This window comes from Pollachius pollachius (assembly GCF_949987615.1).
Source record: "Pollachius pollachius genome assembly, chromosome: 8".
Classification (NCBI taxonomy): Eukaryota; Metazoa; Chordata; class Actinopteri; order Gadiformes; family Gadidae; genus Pollachius; species Pollachius pollachius.
In genome coordinates this window covers 22,382,093-22,404,603 of record NC_136941.1, presented here as the reverse complement: position 1 = coordinate 22,404,603, position 22,511 = coordinate 22,382,093, and the positions used below count along the sequence as shown (strand labels likewise).

Below are 22,511 nucleotides of genomic sequence, written 5' to 3'. Positions count from 1 at the left end.
GAGAAAGGCCGTCATTGGGGGAGAGAAGAGAGAGACCGTCATGAGGGGGAGAGAAGAGAGAGACCGTCATTGGGGGAGAGAAGAGAGAGACTGTCATGAGGGGGAGAGAAGAAAGAGACCGTCATGACTGGTAGAGAAGAGAGAGACCATCATAGGGGGAGAGAAGAGAGAGACTGTCATGAGGGGGAGAGAAGAGAGAGACTGTCATGAGGGGGAGAGAAGAGAAAGACCGTCATTGGGGGAGAGAAGAGAGAGACTGTCATGAGGGGGAGAGAAGAGAGAGACCGTCATGACGGGGAGAGAAGAGAGAGACCGTCATTGGGGGAGAGAAGAGAAAGACTGTCATGAGGGGGAGAGAAGAGAGAGACCGTCATGACGGGGTGAGAAGAGAGAGACCGTCATTGGGGGAGAGAAGAGAGAGACCGTCATAGGGGGAGAGAAGAGAGAGACTGTCATGACGGGGAGAGAAGAGAGAGACCGTCATGAGGGGCAGAGAAGAGAGAGACCGTCATTGGGGGAGAGAAGAGAGAGAGTGTCATGAGGGGGAGAGAAGGGAGAGACTGTCATGACGGGGAGAGAAGAGAGAGACCGTCATGACGGGGAGAGAAGAGAGAGACCGTCATGACGGGGACAGAAGAGAGAGACCGTCATGAGGGGGAGAGACGAGAGAGACCGTCATGACGGGGAGAGAAGAGAGAGACCGTCATGACGGGGACAGAAGAGAGAGACCGTCATGAGGGGGAGAGACGAGAGGAGTCATGAGGGGGAGAGACGAGAGGAGTCATGAGCGGGAGAGACGAAAGGAGTCATGAGGGGGAGAGACGAGAGAACCATCAGACGGGGCTTCCCAGAAATGAGGCCCCCTGCGGACCTGTTGGCTCCCCGAGCCCCTCACCCTCAGGCCCACAGCGAGCTGACACACAGACTCCCGCCTGCTCCCAGGTAGGCACTCCGTTAGGAAGAGTTAAGGACCACTAGCGGACTGACTACTGGGCGGCAGTAGCTCAGCAGGTAGAGCTGGTTGGCTGGTAACCGGAAGTTTTCAATTCCATCCTTAGTGTCGAGGTGTCCGTGAGTCGCTCTGTGTGGTTGACTCCGCCTTCGGTGTGTGAATGTGTGTGAATTAATGGTTGTAGGTTACTTTGAAAAGAAACGTCCGCTAAATCCCCTGAATGTAAATGTACTAAACACACCGCTGCTGCATTTGGATGTTAAACACACAGCGCTAAGTGCACCGTTGATAAGCACACGCTCACGTATAGCACATATATAGTCAGGGGCTCCCACGGCTCCTGCCCGGTTTGTGAGAATTATGTCAACACGACAGGCCACAAGGGGAGCCAGGGCTTCGTAGAGCCTGGATTGGCCGTTGCCATAACGATGAGGGCGGGTTGAAGCCGGGGAAGGGGAGGGGACTACGGCCAACAATTTAAGCCCTGCGCACAGCTCGCTCTCCTCGCCTCCTTCTCTCCTCACTGCATGCTAGCGTGCAAGCGCGTGCACATGTGTGTGCGTTTATTCATATGCCCCCGCCCCCCTCTCTCTTTCTCTGCCTCCCGCACTCCTGTCTGCCAGATCTTCATTCAGTTCCTCATCTTGCATCTGGCCAGGGCACTGCTGTCTGAGGAGAGCACAGACCTCTCTGTGAGATAGCACGAGAGGGGTAACCTTCGCTCGCTCTGTCTCCCCCATCTCCTGAGCTTCCAGAGGTGCTCCTCTGCTTCTTCGTGGTCCTTCTCTTCCTCGTGGTCCTCGCCATCCCCCTTCGCCTGCCCGTTGCAGCGAGCGGAGGCTGTGGATTTAGCCGGCATCGTGGGAGGCAGGCTCAACCGAGTGGCTTAAAGATAGAGACGGGAACGTAAAGAGAGAGAGAGAAGGGTGAGGAGAAGCCTGTGGATGATCTCGTCACTCCTGTAAGTAAGCAATGACCCCCCCTCCCTCCCCTCCCTCTCCCCACTCCTCTACAAACTTGTCCCATCTATGTTGGCCGTTGCATGATTATGACCTCATCTTGCCTTGAGGGTTGGTGGGTTTGAGGAGCAGTGGCAGGTGGGAGAGGTGTAGAAACCTTTCAGGTGTCACCCAGATCTGTTAAGCCATAGCGATATACGGAGGTGGAGATGAGGGTCCGGTGAAGGAGATAGATCAATGGTTGGTCTGATGGCTCAGATAAACATGCGTTACATTCGTTTCAGTTTTTTTGTCACTATATGTTTTCGTAAACTGTCGAGAAGCTAAAGCAAACTGCAGCATGCCCTGCATGTGTCTCTCTCTCTCAGTCTCTCTGTGGGTCTCGCTGCTGCCTCAATGTGTGCCCCAGCCATCAGTGCTCAGGTGTGCACTGACCGTGTGGATGAGTGCTAAGGTAACAAGGGCACTTTTAAGCCCAGTAGTCTGAGCAACAGCACACACACACACACTGTTTACACGAGCAGAGGGTGTGTATATGGGCATGTGCTTGTGCGTGCGTGCATTTGTGTGTGTTGTGGGCCATTAGGCATGTCTGAGAACTGCTCATCATAGATTTTTTTTTGGCGGCCGGGCTCATTTCCATAACATAGATGTGCTCTATCTGTGTGTGTGTGTGTGTGTGTGTGTGTATGTATGTATGTATGTATGTATGTATGTATGTATGTATGTATGTATGTGTCTACGCACATCTTCATCTATTTAGTGTTTGTTCTTGGTTCACTCATACAGTCCTATTCATTATCATTTGGATTAAATATATATATTTTCATATACATATTAAATATGTAGTTAGCTTCATTATCCTTGTGACACTCATTAGCCATTAGTGATAATAACAACATAAAACAACGGCGCTATTATGGATTATTATGGGCCTTTTCGCCTACCATTGACAGCGCATAAATCAGCTTCTTTCCTGGAGCGAGTTCGTGATAATACAGTACAGCACTAGTTCACATCTCAAGTCACATGACAGAAGCACCACCTTAAAACAAACGCCAGCAAGGGGTTCGTGTTTTGAATGGGCTCCCTTGTGATCCCCGGGTCCTGACGGACACCCTGTGTACCATCATTAAGCTGCTCTCAGGAGCAGAGACACATTCAGCAACCAGAGGTATCTCTTCTGCAGGGGATAGGGATTTGTCAAACAGGATTAAGGCTCACATACTTGGTTCTAGCATATCAATCGATCATCAATCTGAGAAATAAGTAACGATATGGGTGTATCTATGTATGTTTTTGCTTCTGTGATTGTGATTGGAGGGGGGCCATGAAAGTGTTGCTTGTGTGCATAATTTACACCATGACACTTGTTTAAGAGCAGCTTGAATGTCAGTAACCAGTGAGTAATGTGAGTGAGAACTCACTGACCTGTGATGGTGGTGTATGTTGTCTCATCAACTCCTGACATAGCTATAGTCATCTCACCTTTCTTTAAATGGACATGTATAAATACTTAACCCTACTCTGCGGGATTGTTTAAGCTGTTAACTGTCTGTTCTATTTCGTGTGGTGTTTGCACTCTTAACTTGGAATTGAACATAGGAGTAACTCCAGTCTAGACTCTGTCATAGGCTTTCGTTCTGACTGGAGATTCATGTGGATTATAATCATGACTCCTGCAGCATTTTTTAAATGCAAACCACCATTTATTTTTGCTTCTTCTCACCGATATATTTCGGTATGGATGATTTGGTGTGTTTGTTTTGGTGTGATATGTCGGCAACTATATTTGAGTGTGTGTGAGAGTGACCGTAGCCATGAAGATCTCATAAGGGCTTGTGTCTCCCTGGTGTGTGTTTTTTCAACCAGGCAGTAGTTCTGAATGGGCTTCATTCAGCGACAGTGTTGCCCGTGGCCAGATACAAGCCCATCTTGGGAGTCTGGTAAAAGTCATCCTGCTGTAAACGAAACCACTTAGCGCTTCTTGTTATTTCATCTGTGAAGGCTTGCTCTTTTGCTTGCAACAAGAGACCATATTGCTCTTGGTTGGCTTGAACTTTATTTCCAGGCTGTATTGCTCCTTAATTGCCTCTGTGATTGACAATCTGTGGGGTCAACATTGCTTATTTGAGAATCAGGTCCTAGTACCTAGCACATAGATGGTCATGTGATGTTTTGCATGAGGAAACAGTGACTAATTAGGGACCTGGGTCCTTATAGATATTGACATTTGTACTTGAAAGTACATTTGATCTTCTTCGTCATCAACTTATTGAATATTTTATAGTGGTTCCTCTCATTGATTCCTGAAACAAGCAGCAGTACCCATGACAATTGGAAAATCCACAAATTGGTGGTTTGAAAAGATGTCTGTAAATCTATCCAAACACAGATTGTAGGTTTTTAGAGCACATTGAAGATAGCTCATTCAGAAGAAGAAAAACAATGTTGTCCCTCAACAGCACATGTAGTTGTGTTTGGCTCACGTGGCTCTCATTCAAACATTGAACAAGTAATAAATTAAAACAAATGATTAATACTTTAGTTAATAAATATTAAGCTAGCACAGTAGAGTCAATGTTTTCTTTGCCCCCATGTGTGATTTGGCCTCACGGTCTGGACTCTCCGTCCAGACTAAATCTGGGGAACATGAGGACAAGCAGGCCTACACCACCCAGCAGATCAAAGACGCGTCTGCCACGACTGGAGGATTATTTATGACATATTGGTAATGGGGCTGTGATCACAGAAGTAGCCCAACATCTAAGCACTCTGTTCTCTGAAACACAAGTTCACTGAAAGCCCATAAAACAACGTGGAATATTAGAAATGACAGTTCAATGCTCTGTTCAAATCTGCAACCCAAACAAACCTATTTTCTACCATCTAAAAGGATTAAATCCAATGTTAAGCATTGACTGATGCTCGTAGACTAATGGTGCCCCTTGTATTAGACACTTCCCCTCTGTGATTTAGAATGAGTGGCTCCATCCGTTTTCATCCGAGGTGACTTCATTCCATCCAAGATAGAGCCCATGCACCCATTTCTCTTTTACAAACACGTTCACTGACACACTTTTATCAAAAGCGACTTACAACCATTCATTCACACATTCACACACCGCAGGGTCAACCACGCCTGCCGTCAGCCAGCTCGTCAGGAGCAGTCAAGGTGAGGCGTCTTGCTCAGGGAGACCTCGGCACTCAGCTAGGAGGAGCCGGGGATTAAACTAGCAAACTTCCGGTTACCAGTCAACCCGTTTTACCTCCTGAGCTACTGCCGCCCTAGTTACAGTAACAGCTATGCATAACGACATTTTACAAATAGTCTCAAATACTGGTATGACTCTCCGGCAGTCTGTGTGCTCTCCGAATGAATCCATTCCTCTCCAACACCAAACCACCACAGTGGCCTCATGCAACGGCTGTTACATCTGGCTCTCTCTCCGAGGCCTGTAGCGTGACGCAGCTGATCTGGTCGTGAGGTGGTTGGCAGTGGCCGGCCTGGCAGGTCACCCCCTCCCCCCCCCAACCCCAAGCTCTCAGGGGGAGCGTAGGAGCTGAGCAGCTTTAGATCATTTCCATCTTTTGTTTGCCCGTGATACCGCCCTCCCCCGGCGTCAAAGAGCAGAAGAGGGCCCCGATGGTTGGGTGTGTGATCGTATGTTGAGGATGGTGGGGGGGCTGTGAGTCACCGCTATCTCCTCCAGGGAGGGGGGGAAGCAGTCCTAAGTGGAACATGCAGCACTGACGTCAAGACGGTGAAACACATTCAGCACAGACGTAGGTCACCCCGGCAGACAGAAAGGTTAGGAGAGCTGTGTCCGATTTTGAAATGTATTTTATAAAGCAGGTGGCACGGTGTGCTTACACCTGATTGCTGAGTCCGAGCCTGTTGTTTGAAAATTACTGCAGACAAAATTAGGTATATTTGTCTCAGGGTTTAACGTTAAACATTTTTGTACAGTTGTACTACCAAGTGATCAAACACGGCGATTGGGGCAATGGAGGGATCCTTTGATTTTTGGTCAAGGCATTTTTTCACCATCCAGATGTGCAGCTTTGATAAAGCGACCTCAAAGATTTTCATGTCAATAAATGTCTGTCAATTCACTATAGACAAGTGTCGTTGGCGAAACCCTATGTATCGCTGGGGAACATTACTGCTTCTCGCCAAAGGTGTTGCCAAAGAGAACAAAGTGGATATCTTTGAGAATGAGAGTTAGGCATTAGTGGAGGAGGAGGAGTTGGGGTTCCCAACCTTTGTCCCCAGGTGGACCACAAAATAATTACCAAGAGCTTTACGCGGACCACCTCATATGCAAACGGTAAAATATAGATGAATGTGCTGGCTGAGCAAATAGTGCCAGTGGCCCATTAAATACACTAGTATAAGTGCAAGGAGGACAGTGTGTTAGTAAAAAACATCAGAGAGGGACATTTAAATGGAAAGAACTTGATTGCATGCAACTATTAAAATAATATTAAAATAAAACACAAACACACACCCACCATAAACTGTGGTACACACCCACCATAATAACCTGTGATACACACACCAAGCATAACCTGTAGTACACACACCCACCATAACCTGTGGTACACACACCAACCAAAACCTGTGGTACACACACCCACCATAACCTGTGGTACACACACCCAACATAATCTGTGGTACACATACCCACCATAACCTGTGGTACACACACCAAACATAATCTGTGGTACACACACCCACCAAAACCTGAGGTACACACACCCACCATAACCTATGATACACACACCAACCATGACTTGCGGTGCACACACCCAACATAACTTGTGGTGCACATACTCACCAGTGGTGGGTATGTGATATAAAACATCCTTTTAAAGGAATTGCAGAAATATTCTTGCATAAAATAAGCACTGAATGCTTGTTGTTTTCTGAGGTGAAGCTGAATGTTGCAATACATGTTGATAAGGATTGTCCAATAGTGTGTTAAATGCAACAATACAATTTGTTATAAGGAAAGGGAAGGCTGTGTGTTTTTTGCTAGATAATTAGCAACTGATTTGGGCTTTTGACAGGAAAATCTATCAAAAATACTATAAAAAGTAAAATGTTAACTTTCTCTCCAAAGATTTACCACTTTATCAAACTACAATAAAATGTATTATCAAACCATGAGGGCAGTCGGTGCAATAACTGTTTCTAATTTGGTCAAATTGGTAGCAGGCGATGCCACCCATCAAGTGATATCACCTTGAGCCAATGAGAGACTCATTGGATCCAATTTCAGCCAGTAGTAGCCAGCAAGGCTTTGCCTGTGACATGTTTTTTTATTTTCCTTTTTTCTTCTGACTTCTGACATCAGCCCTTTGCTTGCGGCGGCGCGCTCAGGGAGCATGTCAACAATGGACTAGTCTGCTGTTGACCCAGCAACATGAGGTGTTTGTTGTGCTTGTGTAGCCCCAGTGTTTTACAGTAGGTCCACTGTCCACACACACATCATGCATGGGGCAGGAGGGGCAGGGGACAGCCAAGGGGCTGGGGATAAACAGAGAGAGGCAGGAAGACAGAGGATGTATTGTTACCGTCTGCATTGTTGACGGTAACGTTCACCAGCCTTAATCTGAGGTGTCTCAACAGTACACTCCACTAGTGATCATTTGAGCAGTGTTATTGTGTCCCTATAGCGCTGTGACATTTGAAGGTGACCTCTTAAATGTTCATCATGAAAAAGTGTGGTTTTGCGATATAAGATGCATCTTATTTTAACCTACCTTTGCAATACCAACACTATTTACTATTTACCTCTTTAAGTCATACAGTAATATGTGGAGAAGATCATTCTGGCAAAATAAAATTATTCAAAATAATAATAATAAAAAGGTTATAATTCAGGGTGTGTTGAATGATTAGGTTATGTTTCAGTCTTTCAAACAGCTGACCACCAATATTAATGTCCGGATCAAATCAGGACCTTGGGAAATGTAATTATAAGAGATGAGCAGGGCCAGATTCTCTGTGATGCATGGGATGTCCACAGAGAGGTTGGTCATTGTTACTTAACCATTATTAAATAACCCTATTATTATTATGTTTCCCCTGAATCCATCCCTAGCGCCCCCTTTCATCTCTTAGAGGCACTGCAAGCAAAGGACACACTACCATGAGCAGCTTGTGTGTGTGTGTGTGTGTGTGTGTGTGTGTGTGTGTGTGTGTGTGTGTGTGTGTGTGTGTGTGTGTGCTGGGGCAGACAGTAATGTAACTGCAGGGAAAGGTTTGGCTTGAGTGCACATCAACCCTGTACCAACACACACACACACTCAAACCCACACGACAACACACTCACAGATGCATGGACGTTGTAGACACACAAACATTTGTGCTCTTTTTTCTTTTTCTCCCTTCATGTGCACGGGCACACACTAATCTGCTCTTTCACCACAGGAAAGTAAATAGCATGACGGGAGAAGACACAAAGTTCTGAAGAAAGAAAGAAAGAGCAGTCCAATTTATTTATGTCTCACCCCAAGCCTTGATGTGGGCAGGTATTCTGAAGCTGTGCTTCCCTCTCTATTGTGCGTTCTAAAGCTGCGTTCTGCACGCATTCGTTCAGGTTTTACCTTGCATAAAGAAACCTTCTCAGGGTCCTTCCAGCTGAGCACCGAAATCTGAATAGAAAGGCCTACGCATTTATGTACATACTTAGTGTTTTAAGTAAAACACAATCTTTTACAGCTGACCATTTATCCACATGGTTAACTTCAGCCATACCAAACGCAACCAGGATTACACTTATGGCTTGTGATGGGGTTGGCTTTTCATTAAAAGGTGTGTATTTATTGTAATAGACCGATCTTAAAAATGTCAATGTTCAGTTATAACCTAAAAAACAAAACAATCCTTTGATAATGATCACCTTTACTACACCTTTGATAATGATCACCTTAATTAGTCGTAATGTTTCGCTCCTAGACCTTCGTCAAAATGATCTCAGGTCAGTGAACATAATGAACTAACAAATGAGAGAAGAAAGAGACAAAAGGCGTAGAGGAAGGAAACAAAAACACTGTGGCTGAGACACAGATACAGCACATGTACGCATCATGAGTTGTGTCAGGCAGCGCACATGAATATGTGTCATAGCTCATAGGCCCGCTGAACCATAAGACACGCTCAGCTCATGTGTTTTATTGTAGCTGACCCACTTCTCAATGAGCAGCAAGGACAGAAGGGTAATTATTTACATTGTCAATGTGTTATCCAATAATAGCGGACAACAAAAGCGGCAGTTTCAGTAGATCTTGTAGACTATTTAAAACCCTGTGATTTCAGGAAGTTCATTTACAGTAGATGTAGCATTTGTCCCCTTGCTGAAAAATGTACCAAATCAAATGAGGCTAATGCTTTTACATTTCCAGAGGTCGAATGTTCTGTTCAGTCTGTTCTGTACACAATACTCATTTGTGAACAATGTGCAAGATCCCCTTCAAATCCGCAAAATATTGTAAAAAATAGTGTCAATGTGTCCCCTTAAAAGGGAGCCATAGTTTCTGAAACCATTACCGTGTCCAATCGTTTTTAATGCATCCTATGCAAGCACGTATTCAAATGAGAGTGTTGCTCAGAAGAAAGGTGCCTTCCATGTGAGCTTCAAATCATACAGATCAAAAGATTCTGGTGCATTACGAGATCGACAATCCATGAAATATCCAGTTTTTCCAGGGCTTGTTGAACTAGAGGATGGCCAGCAGGATAAGACGACCGTGTTGAGGCATAATAGTTCAATGCATAGTAGTTCTAATGCTTGTTTTTCAATTAATTCATTTGAGGATTTTGTGGTCTTCAAATATTATTATTGCAGTGAATGATCAAACGATTCTCCTTTAAGGATGTAACATACTTTTTAAGTTAGCTACTAATTAGCAAATTGTAATTATTTTTCGACTTGCTGTACCAAAATACAGACTTTTATTTAACACAAAAACACATTCAGCCCATGCTCAAAGCCAAATAAATAAAAGCAAAGTAACTTATGTCTCAGAGAAGAAAACAAAGAACGTCCTCTATCATTGATTTAAGATGTATGTCCACTCTAGAGGCGTGGGAGAGGGCGAAGGAGAGAGATAGCAGGAGAAGGAGAGAGATAGAGATCTCAAGAAAAGCCGGTGGAGAGAGGCGTGGGTGCTCGTTTTAACATGTCCAGGGAGGGTGGTGGCAGCTCAAATTAGTTCATACTCTGCTCTTTAGGTTTACGTGAGTTTTTATACTCAGTGCAGTGAGGTTATTAAGGTGTACGTGTGTGCACTACTACTGTGTGGAAGTAGTCTGCTCATCAGTTGACTTAAGCCAACTCCTAGACCTAGAAACGAAGACCTAGAGAAAGAGATGACAGACTGCGGCGTGCCAGAAAAGAGCACTCTTGATTGTCTAGGGGGGCCACAAAGGGCCCCACAACGCACCCTTCTCCAAACAGAGGACTCTGTTGTCTGTAAACAAGACCAATGGAACGGATCGCCATTCACAACACAAGCGCCGAGGCAAATGGATGCACGCATGCAGACTGCTTTAAGGAGCTTGTGCCATGCACCTTTATCAAACTCAGGTTGTGCATTCCATGTCGGCTATAAAGGGGAAACAACGTACTCAGAGAGAGATTTAAAACTCCCTGCTTATAAAATAATCACCCCATTATTCTTAGTAAAATAACAAATGAGCGTAATAATAAAGAAAAATAACAAGGACACTACCTTGTGTGTGTAGCAAGGTGGGTGAAATGTATACAGTCTTGTTTAATACTTGATTCTGATTTGTCAGTAACACTGAAAGGGTGTGCATTATTTTTGACTAACAGAAAACCTCTACCCGTTGTATCTCCAACAGATGTTGCCTTGACAACGCAAAAGCAATATGGTTAAAGAACCACGGAAGGATATTTGAATTTTAACTGATTAAATTTATCTTAATCTTGACCGCATCTAACATAACACGAGTAGGCTATTCTTTAAGCAGAAGTAATCAAATCATTTTTTAATCATTGAAATATTTTTGGGTTGTTATTTCTAGTATAGATTGTGTGTGATTATTAATTGATCTAGTGAGCAGCCGGGTAATAAGTGATCTGCCCCCTCAGTCACCCTGAGGGGGCAGATCACTGAGGGGGGGGGGGAGTTTAGAGGTGCCTGCTCCCAGCAGAGCCATCTCACCGACAGCAGGTTGTTCAGAGGCACGGGGGTGATATCCTGATGGGGTATTGAGTCATATTGATGATATGTTTAGGATTGACAGTGGCGGCTTCAGGAAAGCCATCCTCTGACATGCACACTCAGTACTCACCTGTTTAGTTATTGAAACAAAAGCAAAGACACACACTATTCTGTTCAAGTTTCAATCAAGTTTCATTTGAGTTTCCTTTTCTTAAGAATGTTAATGTATTCGACTGAAGGTGGAAGGATTTTTCCATGAGTATGCTACCTTTCTTTGTATTCAAGCCTCTATGTTTTACAATGAATATGACTTTTCTATCTGTTTTGAACCTAATGGCTGTCTGGATGCGGAAGAGGATACTTTAAAAAAAATTGTACGGTGAATGTACAGTTAACAGAAATACATTTATGAAAGCAAAAGTGTTGGAACAAGATGAGGTCCTTTTCACATACATATATATATAACAGGTAAAAAGTCGGTATAATATATAACCTGTGTTCCCTTCTGTTCCCCGCAGTGGAGAGCTCGCACGTGCGTGTGCGCGCGAGAGAGAAGAGGCAGAGAGAGAGACAGATAGACAGAGAAGCCTGGGCTGCCTGTTATATAATGGCACGGTGCACACAGGGGTCCAAAGGCAGTGATCAGCCTCCATCCCACTGTTATCGTCTCATTAACGCACGGCAGAGAGAGCCCACATGAGACAAGAAAGAGGGAGTTTGGAAGCATGCCATCGCCACTGTGTCCTAATGATGGGTCTGTGGTCAGCCTCCACAGTAGCATGTGGCACATCACAATTAAGCTGTGTGTGTGTGTGTGTGTGTGTGTGTGTGTGTGTGTGTGCGTGTGCGTGTGTGTGTGTGTATGTGTGTGTTTGTGTGTTAATGTTTGTCTGTGTTTGTGTCGGCACCAACCTCATATCTAACATAAGGCATGTTAGTCAAAGGGTCCTGATTTTTACTTTTGAACTTTTGGGCTGTAAACGGAGAGGGAAGATGTGGGTGAGATGGTTGGGTGGCCGAGTGGGAGGATGACTGCCTGGATAGGTTGGGTGATGGACGCCTGGATTTGTGGGTGGATGGATGGGGAAGTGTCTAAAACATAGTTCACTAACAAATTGTAGCATGATCAAAGGGTACCCATTATGTGAAGTCATCAACTTCATTGAATCCATTGTGGGTTGTTGTGGTCTTTAAATGCCTATGGAATAAACAACTCTGTGTCCACCATGCTGCATGCCTTGTGTTTGACTTTTCTCTCTCTCTCGCTCTCTCTCTCTCTCTCTCTCTCTCAGGCCCTGCTCATCCCCACCATGAACAAGATGAAGAATTTCAAGAGGCGCTTCTCTCTGTCGGTGCCACGCACCGAGACCATCGAGGAGAACGAGTTCACAGAGCAGATCAACCAGCTCAACATCCGACACACCCAGGGTACAACCCCCCCCCCCCCCCCCCCCCCCACACACACACACACACACACACACACACACACACACACACACACACACACACACACACACACAGGGCTGATGAGGTGAAGTCTAACTTCCCTCCCCAGTTGAACCATATCTTGTCTGAACCATCCTGATCATCTAATCAGCCCACGTCTACACAGACTGAGGGACATGATTGGATCTAGTGAGTGGCAGTAGCTCAGGAAGTAACGAATGTTGTCTGGTAACCGGAGGGTTGCTGGTTCGATTCCCTAGCTGAGTGTATAGATGTCCCTGAGCAAGGCTCCTCGCCCCGACTGCTGCTGACAAGCTGGCTGTTGCCCTGCGTCGTTGACTCCGCAGTCGGTGTGTATGAATGGCTGTAAGCCGCTTTGGATCAAAGTGTCAGCAAAATCCCCTGAATTAAAAAATGTAAAATGTAGTGCACGGGTGCAGTTAACAAAATATTCTGTTAATCTATGTTACTGTTCAACCAGCGGTCACACATCAACCATACTGTTCATACGTCTATGTAAGCCCCCGCCGGGGGTCCTCTGTTTTCCGGGGTCTTGTGGTTGGATGTTACATATACAGAGAACCCACTAACTTCCTGTGCAACTTCTTGTGCAACTTCCTCAGGTTCTCACAAGATGTTTTACAAACATCTGGGTACAAGCACTCCATTTACTTCTTCTTTCCTAATTCCTTATCCTTTCTAATTCCTTTGATAAAAAACTTTTCTTTGCCTAGCTGTTACCTGTTGATATTTGTGTGGATGTGTGTGTTGGTCTGCATTGCTGGCAATGACCTCGGTGGGAAAAAAAGATGGATGGTGGTGTGTGCGTGCGCATGCATGTGTGCGTGTGTGTACACATATGTGTGTATGATGTGTCCATTTTTTGTCAAAGCAGAACCCTCAGGAGGTAAGTTGGAATACATACAGAAAAGGTTGTACAGTGAAAGGAATCAATGCAGATCGAGCCTTGTTTAGCCTAAGTGCATCACTAATCACACACAGTGTCTGAGTGCACTGATGTGTGTGTGTGTGTGTGTGTGTGTGTGTGTGTGTGTGTGTGTGTGTGTGTGTGTGTGTGTGTGTGCGTGTGTACGCGTGCACTTGCGTGCGCTGATAGCTATCACACAGAGGATAGCAGCTGGATATTTGCTTCCACACTCCCTAGCGTCGTTATGTCTGCCTCTCTGTCTGATTCATGAAGGTCAGCCATGAGGGAGCAGGAGAGGGACAGAGAGAGACAGAGAGAGAGAGAGAGAGAGAGAGAGAGAAACATATATATATATATATAGCCCTTCTTCCTCTCTTGCTAAGTATACTTATTTTCTTCATTATCCAGTGCTTTGGACTAATCCTAACCCCAGCTGAAAAAAAAAGAACCCTTAACGGTTATAAATAATAACTATTTCATACCTGGAAAGGATTTTGAATGGATAACATATTGCAGAATTGTTAAGTACTATTTCAAAAAATGAATTAGAAAGGTTGAACTTGGGCAAAATATTTTCAGAAAATGGAAACTGGCTACCGGCAGATCAATTTGTAGCAGCAGGGGGGTTGTTATTGGCCAACATCAAGAGCACAGAAATACAAATAAGACTGGATCTGGATGTTAATGGCAGAACACACACAAAGAAAAGCAGAGGCAGCCTGATGTGAGAACAACATAAAGAAAGAAGGAAGAATAAATGTACAAAGTAGGGTAAAACACGGAGACACGCAGGAGCAACAGAGAAAATGGCAGGAGTGACATACATTTCATATTACATCTGGACCAGCCAACATCAATGTTAGTTTACTAACCAACACAAATCAATGCCTATTCGAACTGCCTATCCGAAATAAACAGTAGGCAACCATTTTATCAACCATGCACAGACAACAGTTTCCTATCTTCTATCCACCGTCAATGCAATCAGCTTCCATCTATTGACAAAAATGTTTTAAATCTGGAAAATATTCAACACTCATGTGTCGGTGAACAGCATCAAACTCTGCAAGGAGACAGAAAAGCCAGCGATTCTCGGTTCACTGACTACCTCTCTCTTAGGATGCATGTCATCTTGCAGCATGTGGAATATGTCTAATGAGTATTCTCCTACACAACCCCCCCTCCACACACACACAGACACACACACACACACACACACACACACACACACACACACACACACACACACACACACACACACACAAACAAACACACACACACACACACACACACAGAAGCACACACATATATCTATAATTATACACACACACGCAGACACACACATATACATGCACAAACACACACACACACACACACACACGCGCACACACACACACACGCGCACACACACACACACACACACACACACCATACAAGGACACGATTCACAATAGCTGAGGCTTATAGCTGCACTTTATACTGGTTCATTCAGTGAGCCAACCCTGAAGAAATCGGTTTAGCTTGAAACAAGCAAGACGGGCATTTAATGAACAAATCCTGAATAGATTAATGAATCAGGTGTAATTGTGTTTCTCCTCAGAAAAAAGCATAGTATTTTTCCAGATAGTTTCCTTTTACAGATAGTAATGGTAGCCACACACTCATCCACAGACACCCAGACAAGGGGTGCAGACCAGGGTGCAGAATATTGTAAATCCCAGGATTAGAGACCCCTGATTGAAACTTGAAACACCCAGAAGCCCTAAATAGCAGGGTTTCAGCTAAAAACTATTTTTCATTTCATTTTACTTTAAACTGTAATCAGCTTAACATGTGTTGCCTTTGCACCTGCCTCTCCACCGCTGTTTCAGCGTCTACCTGGCTGGACTGCTTCTGTCTGTCTTCTGTCTGACTCTTAAAGAGGCTCCTTATAGCCGCCTTTATTTTTTGGCTGCCATCCTAATGAGCATGTTGCTGTCTTCCTGCCTGAGAGAATCATTCAAATCAGTCAAATTTCCCAACCGACACCCAATGTAATTCAACGTCTTAGAAACAACGATCAAGTCTGACACTGTCACATTGCTAGGTAACAACATTATCTTCTGGTATTTTCTACTAACCAGGAATATTTTGGAAAACAGTGTGAATACGTCTCTGAAAGTACTAACCCAGAATGGTATGTAGGGTACTTACCCTCCTCATTCATCACTGATGCACAGGATGTGGAACTTAAATAAACAAAGCTTGTTAGAAAGCCTCAGTCTCTCCCCTCCATGGGACATGATTTCTGCAAAAACATGTATATGGCTGTCAATGGCAAGAGACAAATGTTTTGGTGAACTGATTCGAACTGTCGATCCATGACACATATGCTGTTTTTAAATTTAAAAGATGATTTTGCAAGTAAAGAAAGTCGCAGTTCGTTACAGTAGAACGGTTGAAGTGAAATACCATAAAAATACATTATACCAAAAGACGACGGCACAGGCGACACACCTGAAAGGCAGTTTTAGTGACATCGTAACCTTCTCTCTCTACGAGCTAGCGAGAGCCTCTGAAGCTAGCTAAACACGATGCCTGTGTGTTCCATACTGGGATCTAGTCACACAAGCAAGCAGGCTGTCTTGTTTTTTGCTTCCCGGATTCTAAATGAACCAGGAGTAACTAGATGAATCACATCAGTTGAAATACATGTTGGTGTTGGTGTCCTGCATCCTTCTCCTCGTGCGAGGAGAAGGATGCATCCTTTACTGTTTTATGACAATATTCTCTTGAGGGACAAATTGATTCCAGTAGCCAAATTCCATTTTCTGAAAATACATATTATTTTGCTTCAAGCTCAACCTTTCTAATTTGTTTTTTGAAAAATAATTTAAAATTCTGTTATATGTTATGCATTCAAAATCATTTTCAGTTATGAAGTAGTTATTATTTATACCCATTAAGGTTTCATTTTTTTCAGTTTGAGTTGCGTGTCTTTCTTGATGCGTAATGATCTCATACATTTGAGTAACGTGTAATTCATTGCACCCTTAAAACTGGATCAAATGAATGATTTGCCTCTCACAGTTTACTACTGAAGCCTACATATTCTTTCCGAAATGGAGCAAACATGGTCCGGGTGGCAATTACACAATTACATTCTAAAACAGCTGTTTTACCCGTTTTGATGTGAGGTTCTATGACAGCTTCCATGTTCTGCCGAGAGAACAATATCTGTTAACATTGTCTGCCATCCACTGTCCTTCCTGCAGGCTGAATCACATGTACACATTTTTAGACATCCACAGAATTTTGCTGCTGATATATGAGTCAATTAATAACCTCTTTGGTGTCCACCTGATTTCCCACTCCTCTCATATCCTGTCCTACCTAAACCTCTTCCTCCCACTCATGACTGCCGTGGTATTTTACTGACCTGAAACCAAATTAGCACCAAATTGGTCCCTTTTTTATTTTATTATTTTTTTTACCTTCAAAAGCTATCACTTTCATTTAAGTGTGTGTGGGTTTGGGCTATCAATAGCTACTTCATTAAAGGGGTGATATCATGCTTTTTCAACCTTTCCTTTTGCTTTAGAGTGTTATATGCCGTATGTATATATGTTTTACGTCTGCTAAGTTAGAAAAATCTAAGTCTGAGGCAGGGGAAAAATTTGCGCCTGTCGAGAACGCCGGTCAATAAGTGTGTGAAACCGCTTGTTTGTGCACAAACTTTACATCCGTAGTGCAGTAGGCGGTGCTGATGAGCAGAAGTTGCGCCTCCCAGCAACCCGCAATGTTTACAACTTCTCCGGGGTGTGAATTTGTGATCAATCACAGCGGATTGGGCAACTCGGGAGGCAGGCCTTAAAGCGACGCGATACAAATCAAACGTTTTTGAAAGTGGTTTGAAATTGGTTTTACAGAAATAAACAGTGTGAGAATATTAAGGGGTATTTCTAACATACAGGCATGTAACCCTATTCTAGTAGTACCCCCAAATTAAATAATTAACCCCTAAAAAGCATGATATGGGATCTTTAAAAAGGTAATCTTAGTATCGGTCTACCTATAGACTTGGTCTACCTACATTTTGTGATTCATCCTTAAGCACTGTACAATATGTTGCCATACCGTGATGCCACATCGATATTTGGGGAATATAGCGTTGGACAATAAAAAATGATTGCTGTTTCACAACAAGAGGCAAATCGCATTATAAAATGGATGACTCTATCTTGTGTTTTTGGGGTTCTCTTTAGGGCTATATTATGAATAATTAGCTTTGAGGCGGCTATTTCTAAGACAATGGTGTATAATTATGTCAGAGGATCAAAAGAGCCGCTGTGGCCGAGCCATTCAGATGCAGAGTACCGCTGGAGAGACACTTTCTTTGTGTTCCTCCCTTTAAGATGGAGTGAAATAGTCTGTCTGTTTTTTTGTTGTGGTTGTTGTGCTGCAATAATCAACTGCATTCAAACACTGTTTGTGTGTGTGTGTGTGTGTGTGTGTGTGTGTGTGTGTGTGTGTCCCTTCCCCCATCAACCAACTCTATACTTGTTTTCATTTATCATAACAACAAAAAATAATCGAAAAAGCACTGCCTTTGTGCAACACACATATGCACAGTGGTGTGGAGGTGTATGTGTTTCTCTTTTCCCTTCAAATGTGAGGCCCTTATGATATGTGGTATGTATCTTTTTAATCTTACATCAAGTCTGACCTAGAGCCGGGGGTGGGCTGTGGGTGTGTGTGTGTGTGTGTGTGTGGGGCGGGGGGGAGAGAGAGACTCCTTGTCTCCTTAGGAGGGACCATGACCAACAAGTGACATGTGCCCCAGGAGGCCACACACACACTCACACACACGCACACACACAAACACACACACACACACACTCACACACGCACACACACAAACACAGACACACATACACACACACACACACACACACACTAACAGACACACACACACACACATATATATATATATATATATATATATATATATATATATATATATATATATATATATATATATATATATATATATATATATATATATATGCATTATTATATATAGATATATATATATATACGCACACACACACAGCAGTGATCATAATCAGCAATTCAACAGGGGGTTGAGGCCTTTGCATAATGTGCGTTGCGTTGGTCTCCAGCAGCGCCGCTTGTCCACAACATCCAACCCACGTTTAGAGATCTCTTAGTGTTCACAGCCTCACCTCTTGCTCCTAGGTCGACCGCTCCGCCTGCTGCTTCTCTGCTTCTGCTGGGAGAGTGCACGTGACGTCCTCGTTCACACTTGAGCAGTGCATCGTTGATGAGGCTGCGCTCCAGACGACGGACAGAAACACTCAGCACACACACACAAACGCACACAAACACAACGTAGAGAGCTGTGTGTGTGTTTGTGTGTGTGTATTTTTGTGTGTGTGTGTGTGTGTGTGTGTGTGTGTGTGTGTGTGTGTGTGTGTGTGTGTGTGTGTGTGTGCTCACCATTAGCCGTGTGCACAGGCCTGATCATGTTTATGTGTCCAAGTGTGGCGCTGTTCTTTTGTGCCTGTGTGTCATAAGTGCGTATTACATAAACCTATATGCAAATTTCTGTGGCCGTATGCATTTATACTTCTTTGTCATGCAAATTGATGCACAATCACGATTCAAACCAATCCCACTAAGTGAGTTATGTGTGTTTGTGTGTGTGTGTGTGTGTGTGTGTGTGTATGTGTGGTATGTCTGTGTCTGTCTTTGTGTGTTTTTCTGTGTGTTTGTGTGTCTGTCTGTCTGTCTGTCTGTCTGTGTGTGTGTGTGTGTGTGTGTGTGTGTGTGGGTGTGTGTGTGTTGGTGTGTGTGTTGGTGTGTGTGTTGGTGTGTGTGTTTTGCAGGGCTGGATCACCGCCATGACAGTCTGGGTGTCCCGTCCCAAGACCCCAGCCCGGTGACTCCTGAGATGGCCCCCCCTGGCACCCAATCCCCCTCCCAGCTGCTGTACCACAACAAGGCCCAGCACCGCCGCTTCTCCATGGAGGTGAGTGCAGAGGGAGCCGCGTGCGTGCGTGTTGTGTCCTTTGTGTATATGGTATATTTGTGTAGCCGTATCACATTGAAGTATTAAAGAGCTTCCCAGGCCCGCACTCAAAGAATATGTGGTGACGCATAACCCTGATTGATCATAACAACAGGGGTGAAGTGAGGGCCCGCATAACAGAAGGTGCTTCCACATGAGTGGTAGCACCTTCTGTGTGTTTGTGTGGCTTATAACAGCTTAGTCAGGGCCTCATTTTTATGATATTGATATTAAAATAGGTCACTTAAAGTTGAACTTGGAAGTGAAGACTTAATGGACAAAGTGAAACAGCAATCTTCAAAGGTAAGTGTGTGTGTGTGTGTGTGTGTGTGTGTGTGTGTGTGTGTGTGTGTGTGTGTGTGTGTATCTGTGCACAAGGGGAGATGATGGATGTCAGGTGCTATAGAAAGGTTCTCACACTATCTGCGCCCCCCTAAATAACAGCCAAACAGAACAGGTATTTTCAGCGGGTATGTCGCTCAAGTTTACGGATGACTGGCATTTTTAATAAAGGACACTCAAATAATAGCTCTCCAATCATACCTTCAGTTCCTAAACCAAGGCTGTTTAAATGATAATTAATTCTGTGTGTATTGAGTGCAGCCTCTCACCCTCAACACCCTGAACCCTAGAGCCTTTAATCTCACTGCGCTCAGAGAGAATGAGTCACCTGGCTGTAAACTCTCATCACAGGGATATTATTGGTTCCCCTTTTGTCCGACCCAGCCCTGCTCCCAGTCTTTACTGTTCTGTATCCAGTTGGCTGGCTCACACAAGGGCACCACGGAAAGAAAATAATGCAAATAAATATATATGAATAAAGTAAAAGTTATAGGACTCAATGCCAGCAGGCTTGTCTGGGGGAGGGTGTGGCCAGGAAAAGTCATTTAGAACAGGGGAAACAAAATAACAGGCTCTTGAAAGGCAACGGTGTTTGAAGGCATATAACTTGGTGGACGCGATGAGTTCTAGTTGTCCTATGCACTACTAGCAGGATGGCTGCCTGTTGCTAGCAGTGCACTGTGGCCGCCATGAGTATGGTTGTGCAAGGAGGACAGAAGTTTCCATGAAGTTTAAGTACAGATCAAATGAATTGCTATCAGACTTATTGCATGATTGTTTAGATATTTTTTGCAACTTATGTGAGGTTTATTTGGGGTGATTGACACAGCGAGCAGCTCTTCGTGAGCGACATGCACTGTGGGAACATGTGTCTCCAGTGGCCTGCGCCCCGATTTTCGCCTGAGATAGGGAACCAATCATAGAACGGGGAGGGACGGCAAGACGATGACGACGTCTATGCGACACCGAAGTTTGTAGTTTACGGATCCAAAATGGCAGCAGACGTGTTACCTTTCGATGCAGCCTTAGATAGTGTTCTAAGTATTTTAGAACGCAAGTTTATTTTGAAAAAAGAGCAACTTTCGGCGTTAAACTCTTTTATTACCAAGAAGGATGTCTTTGCCCTGCTACCAACAAGCTTTGATTGGCTATGAGCTACGTACAGACTCTTATGATAGACATTCGTAGCGCCCAATAAACGGCTCCGGACAATCGTAAACCACGCCTCAAATATGAGAAAATGAATGTGTGGTTCCCAGTAGAGGTGGATTCAATGATTCGTTTACGTGAACCAGTTCGCGTCAGTCAGTTCGCCAAGATGAGTCGTTCGCGAATCGTTCGTTCGTTCGTTCAGCCCAGTTTCCGGTTCAGTCCAGTTTCCGTTTCCGGTAGCGGTGAATCGCATCATGCAATGCACCCATTGCATGGTTCTCAGCTGAGTCAGTCAGACTCAGCTGAGAACCAGTTCGACTGAACTGGTTCAGTCGAGTTTCCGGTGAATCGAATGGCGAATCGAATCACTTTATCCTGAAAGTTGAGTCAATATCGTTAATTTTATATATTAAAAAAATACCCGAGATAAAGGAACAATGTGAAACCCTAACCCTAAAATGTAAACACCAGGCTACTTGACAAGAAAATGTAACGGACCACCTGAGGCTTTACTTCACCTCAGAGATAATGCGTTAGTTAATAATGATATGCCTTGCGGCATATCATGCGGCATCACCTGCGCATAGTGCTGCTGCGTAGGCCTACATGGACGTTCCAAGTATGTTTACTTCATGTATCGTTGAAGCTAACTAAGTAAAGCCTAGTTATAACTATAACCTGCTCCTGGTGCAATGCAAGCAACAGTGTGTGCCGTGAGTCGCCTCGGTCCCTCGTCTTCCTGAACGAACTGTCTGCGAGTCGTGAGTCTGGGAGGAGTCAATTCTGAGTCACGAACGACGCGAACGAGACGACCGACGTGAACGAGACGACCGACGCGAACGACGCGAACGAGAGAGAAGAACCAGTTCGGATCGTTCGTTCTAACGATTCGTTCGTTCGAACGAATCAGTTCGCGACCGAACCACCTCTAGTTCCCAGACCTCATCTCAATGTAGATTGCGGCTACGTTTACATGGTGACGGTCTGAACAGAAGACGCAAAAGCGGCGTCGCGTCTTCACTTTTTATATTTTATTTTTATTAAGTGTTTTCGGGAGGAAATCTGCGTGCATACGGTGACGCAAAAGTGTGTGGAATTCGATTGGGTATGCATGTCAGGCGGCTAGATGGTGCTGTGATACACTATCACACAACACCGCCATGTCTGAGCGCATGCGTAGAATCTTCCTTCTCTTATCTGCGCCGCGAAAACCAAAACATAATTACAGATCCTTCTCTGTTCAGTAATATTATCTGTACATATCCTGTACATTTCGTGGAAAGACTCCTGTAAGTTTATTAGAGCTGCCAGAGCAGCTTGACGGTCGGACGCATGGAAATAATCCAACATGTTTGTTTATTTCCCTGTACTGGGGCATGTATGTGACGTAAACGCGTACGCAACGTGAGCAGATCTGAGAAAAGTTTTGCGTCTTGTCAGGGTAGACGGAAACGCTACGGTGGA

General features: G+C 44.4%; 1 protein-coding gene across 3 annotated transcripts in view; it reads left to right on the top strand.

Moving 5' to 3' along the window:
* Positions 1-1,595: 1,595 nt before the first annotated feature.
* Positions 1,596-22,511, top strand: part of cdk18 (cyclin dependent kinase 18) — a 36,486-nt gene continuing 15,570 nt past the window's right edge. For 2 of the 3 annotated variants that reach the window (XR_013812012.1, XM_079740830.1), the window contains exon 1: positions 18,794-19,514. Coding sequence is in view for 2 of the 3 variants with exons in the window: in XM_079740830.1 (XP_079596956.1) it covers positions 19,101-19,514 (414 nt within the window). In the remaining variant the exon portion in view is untranslated. Of the gene's footprint in view, positions 1,914-12,401; positions 12,538-18,793; positions 19,515-22,511 lie in introns of those variants that run through there. The other variant, XM_079740831.1, reaches the window with a different exon arrangement.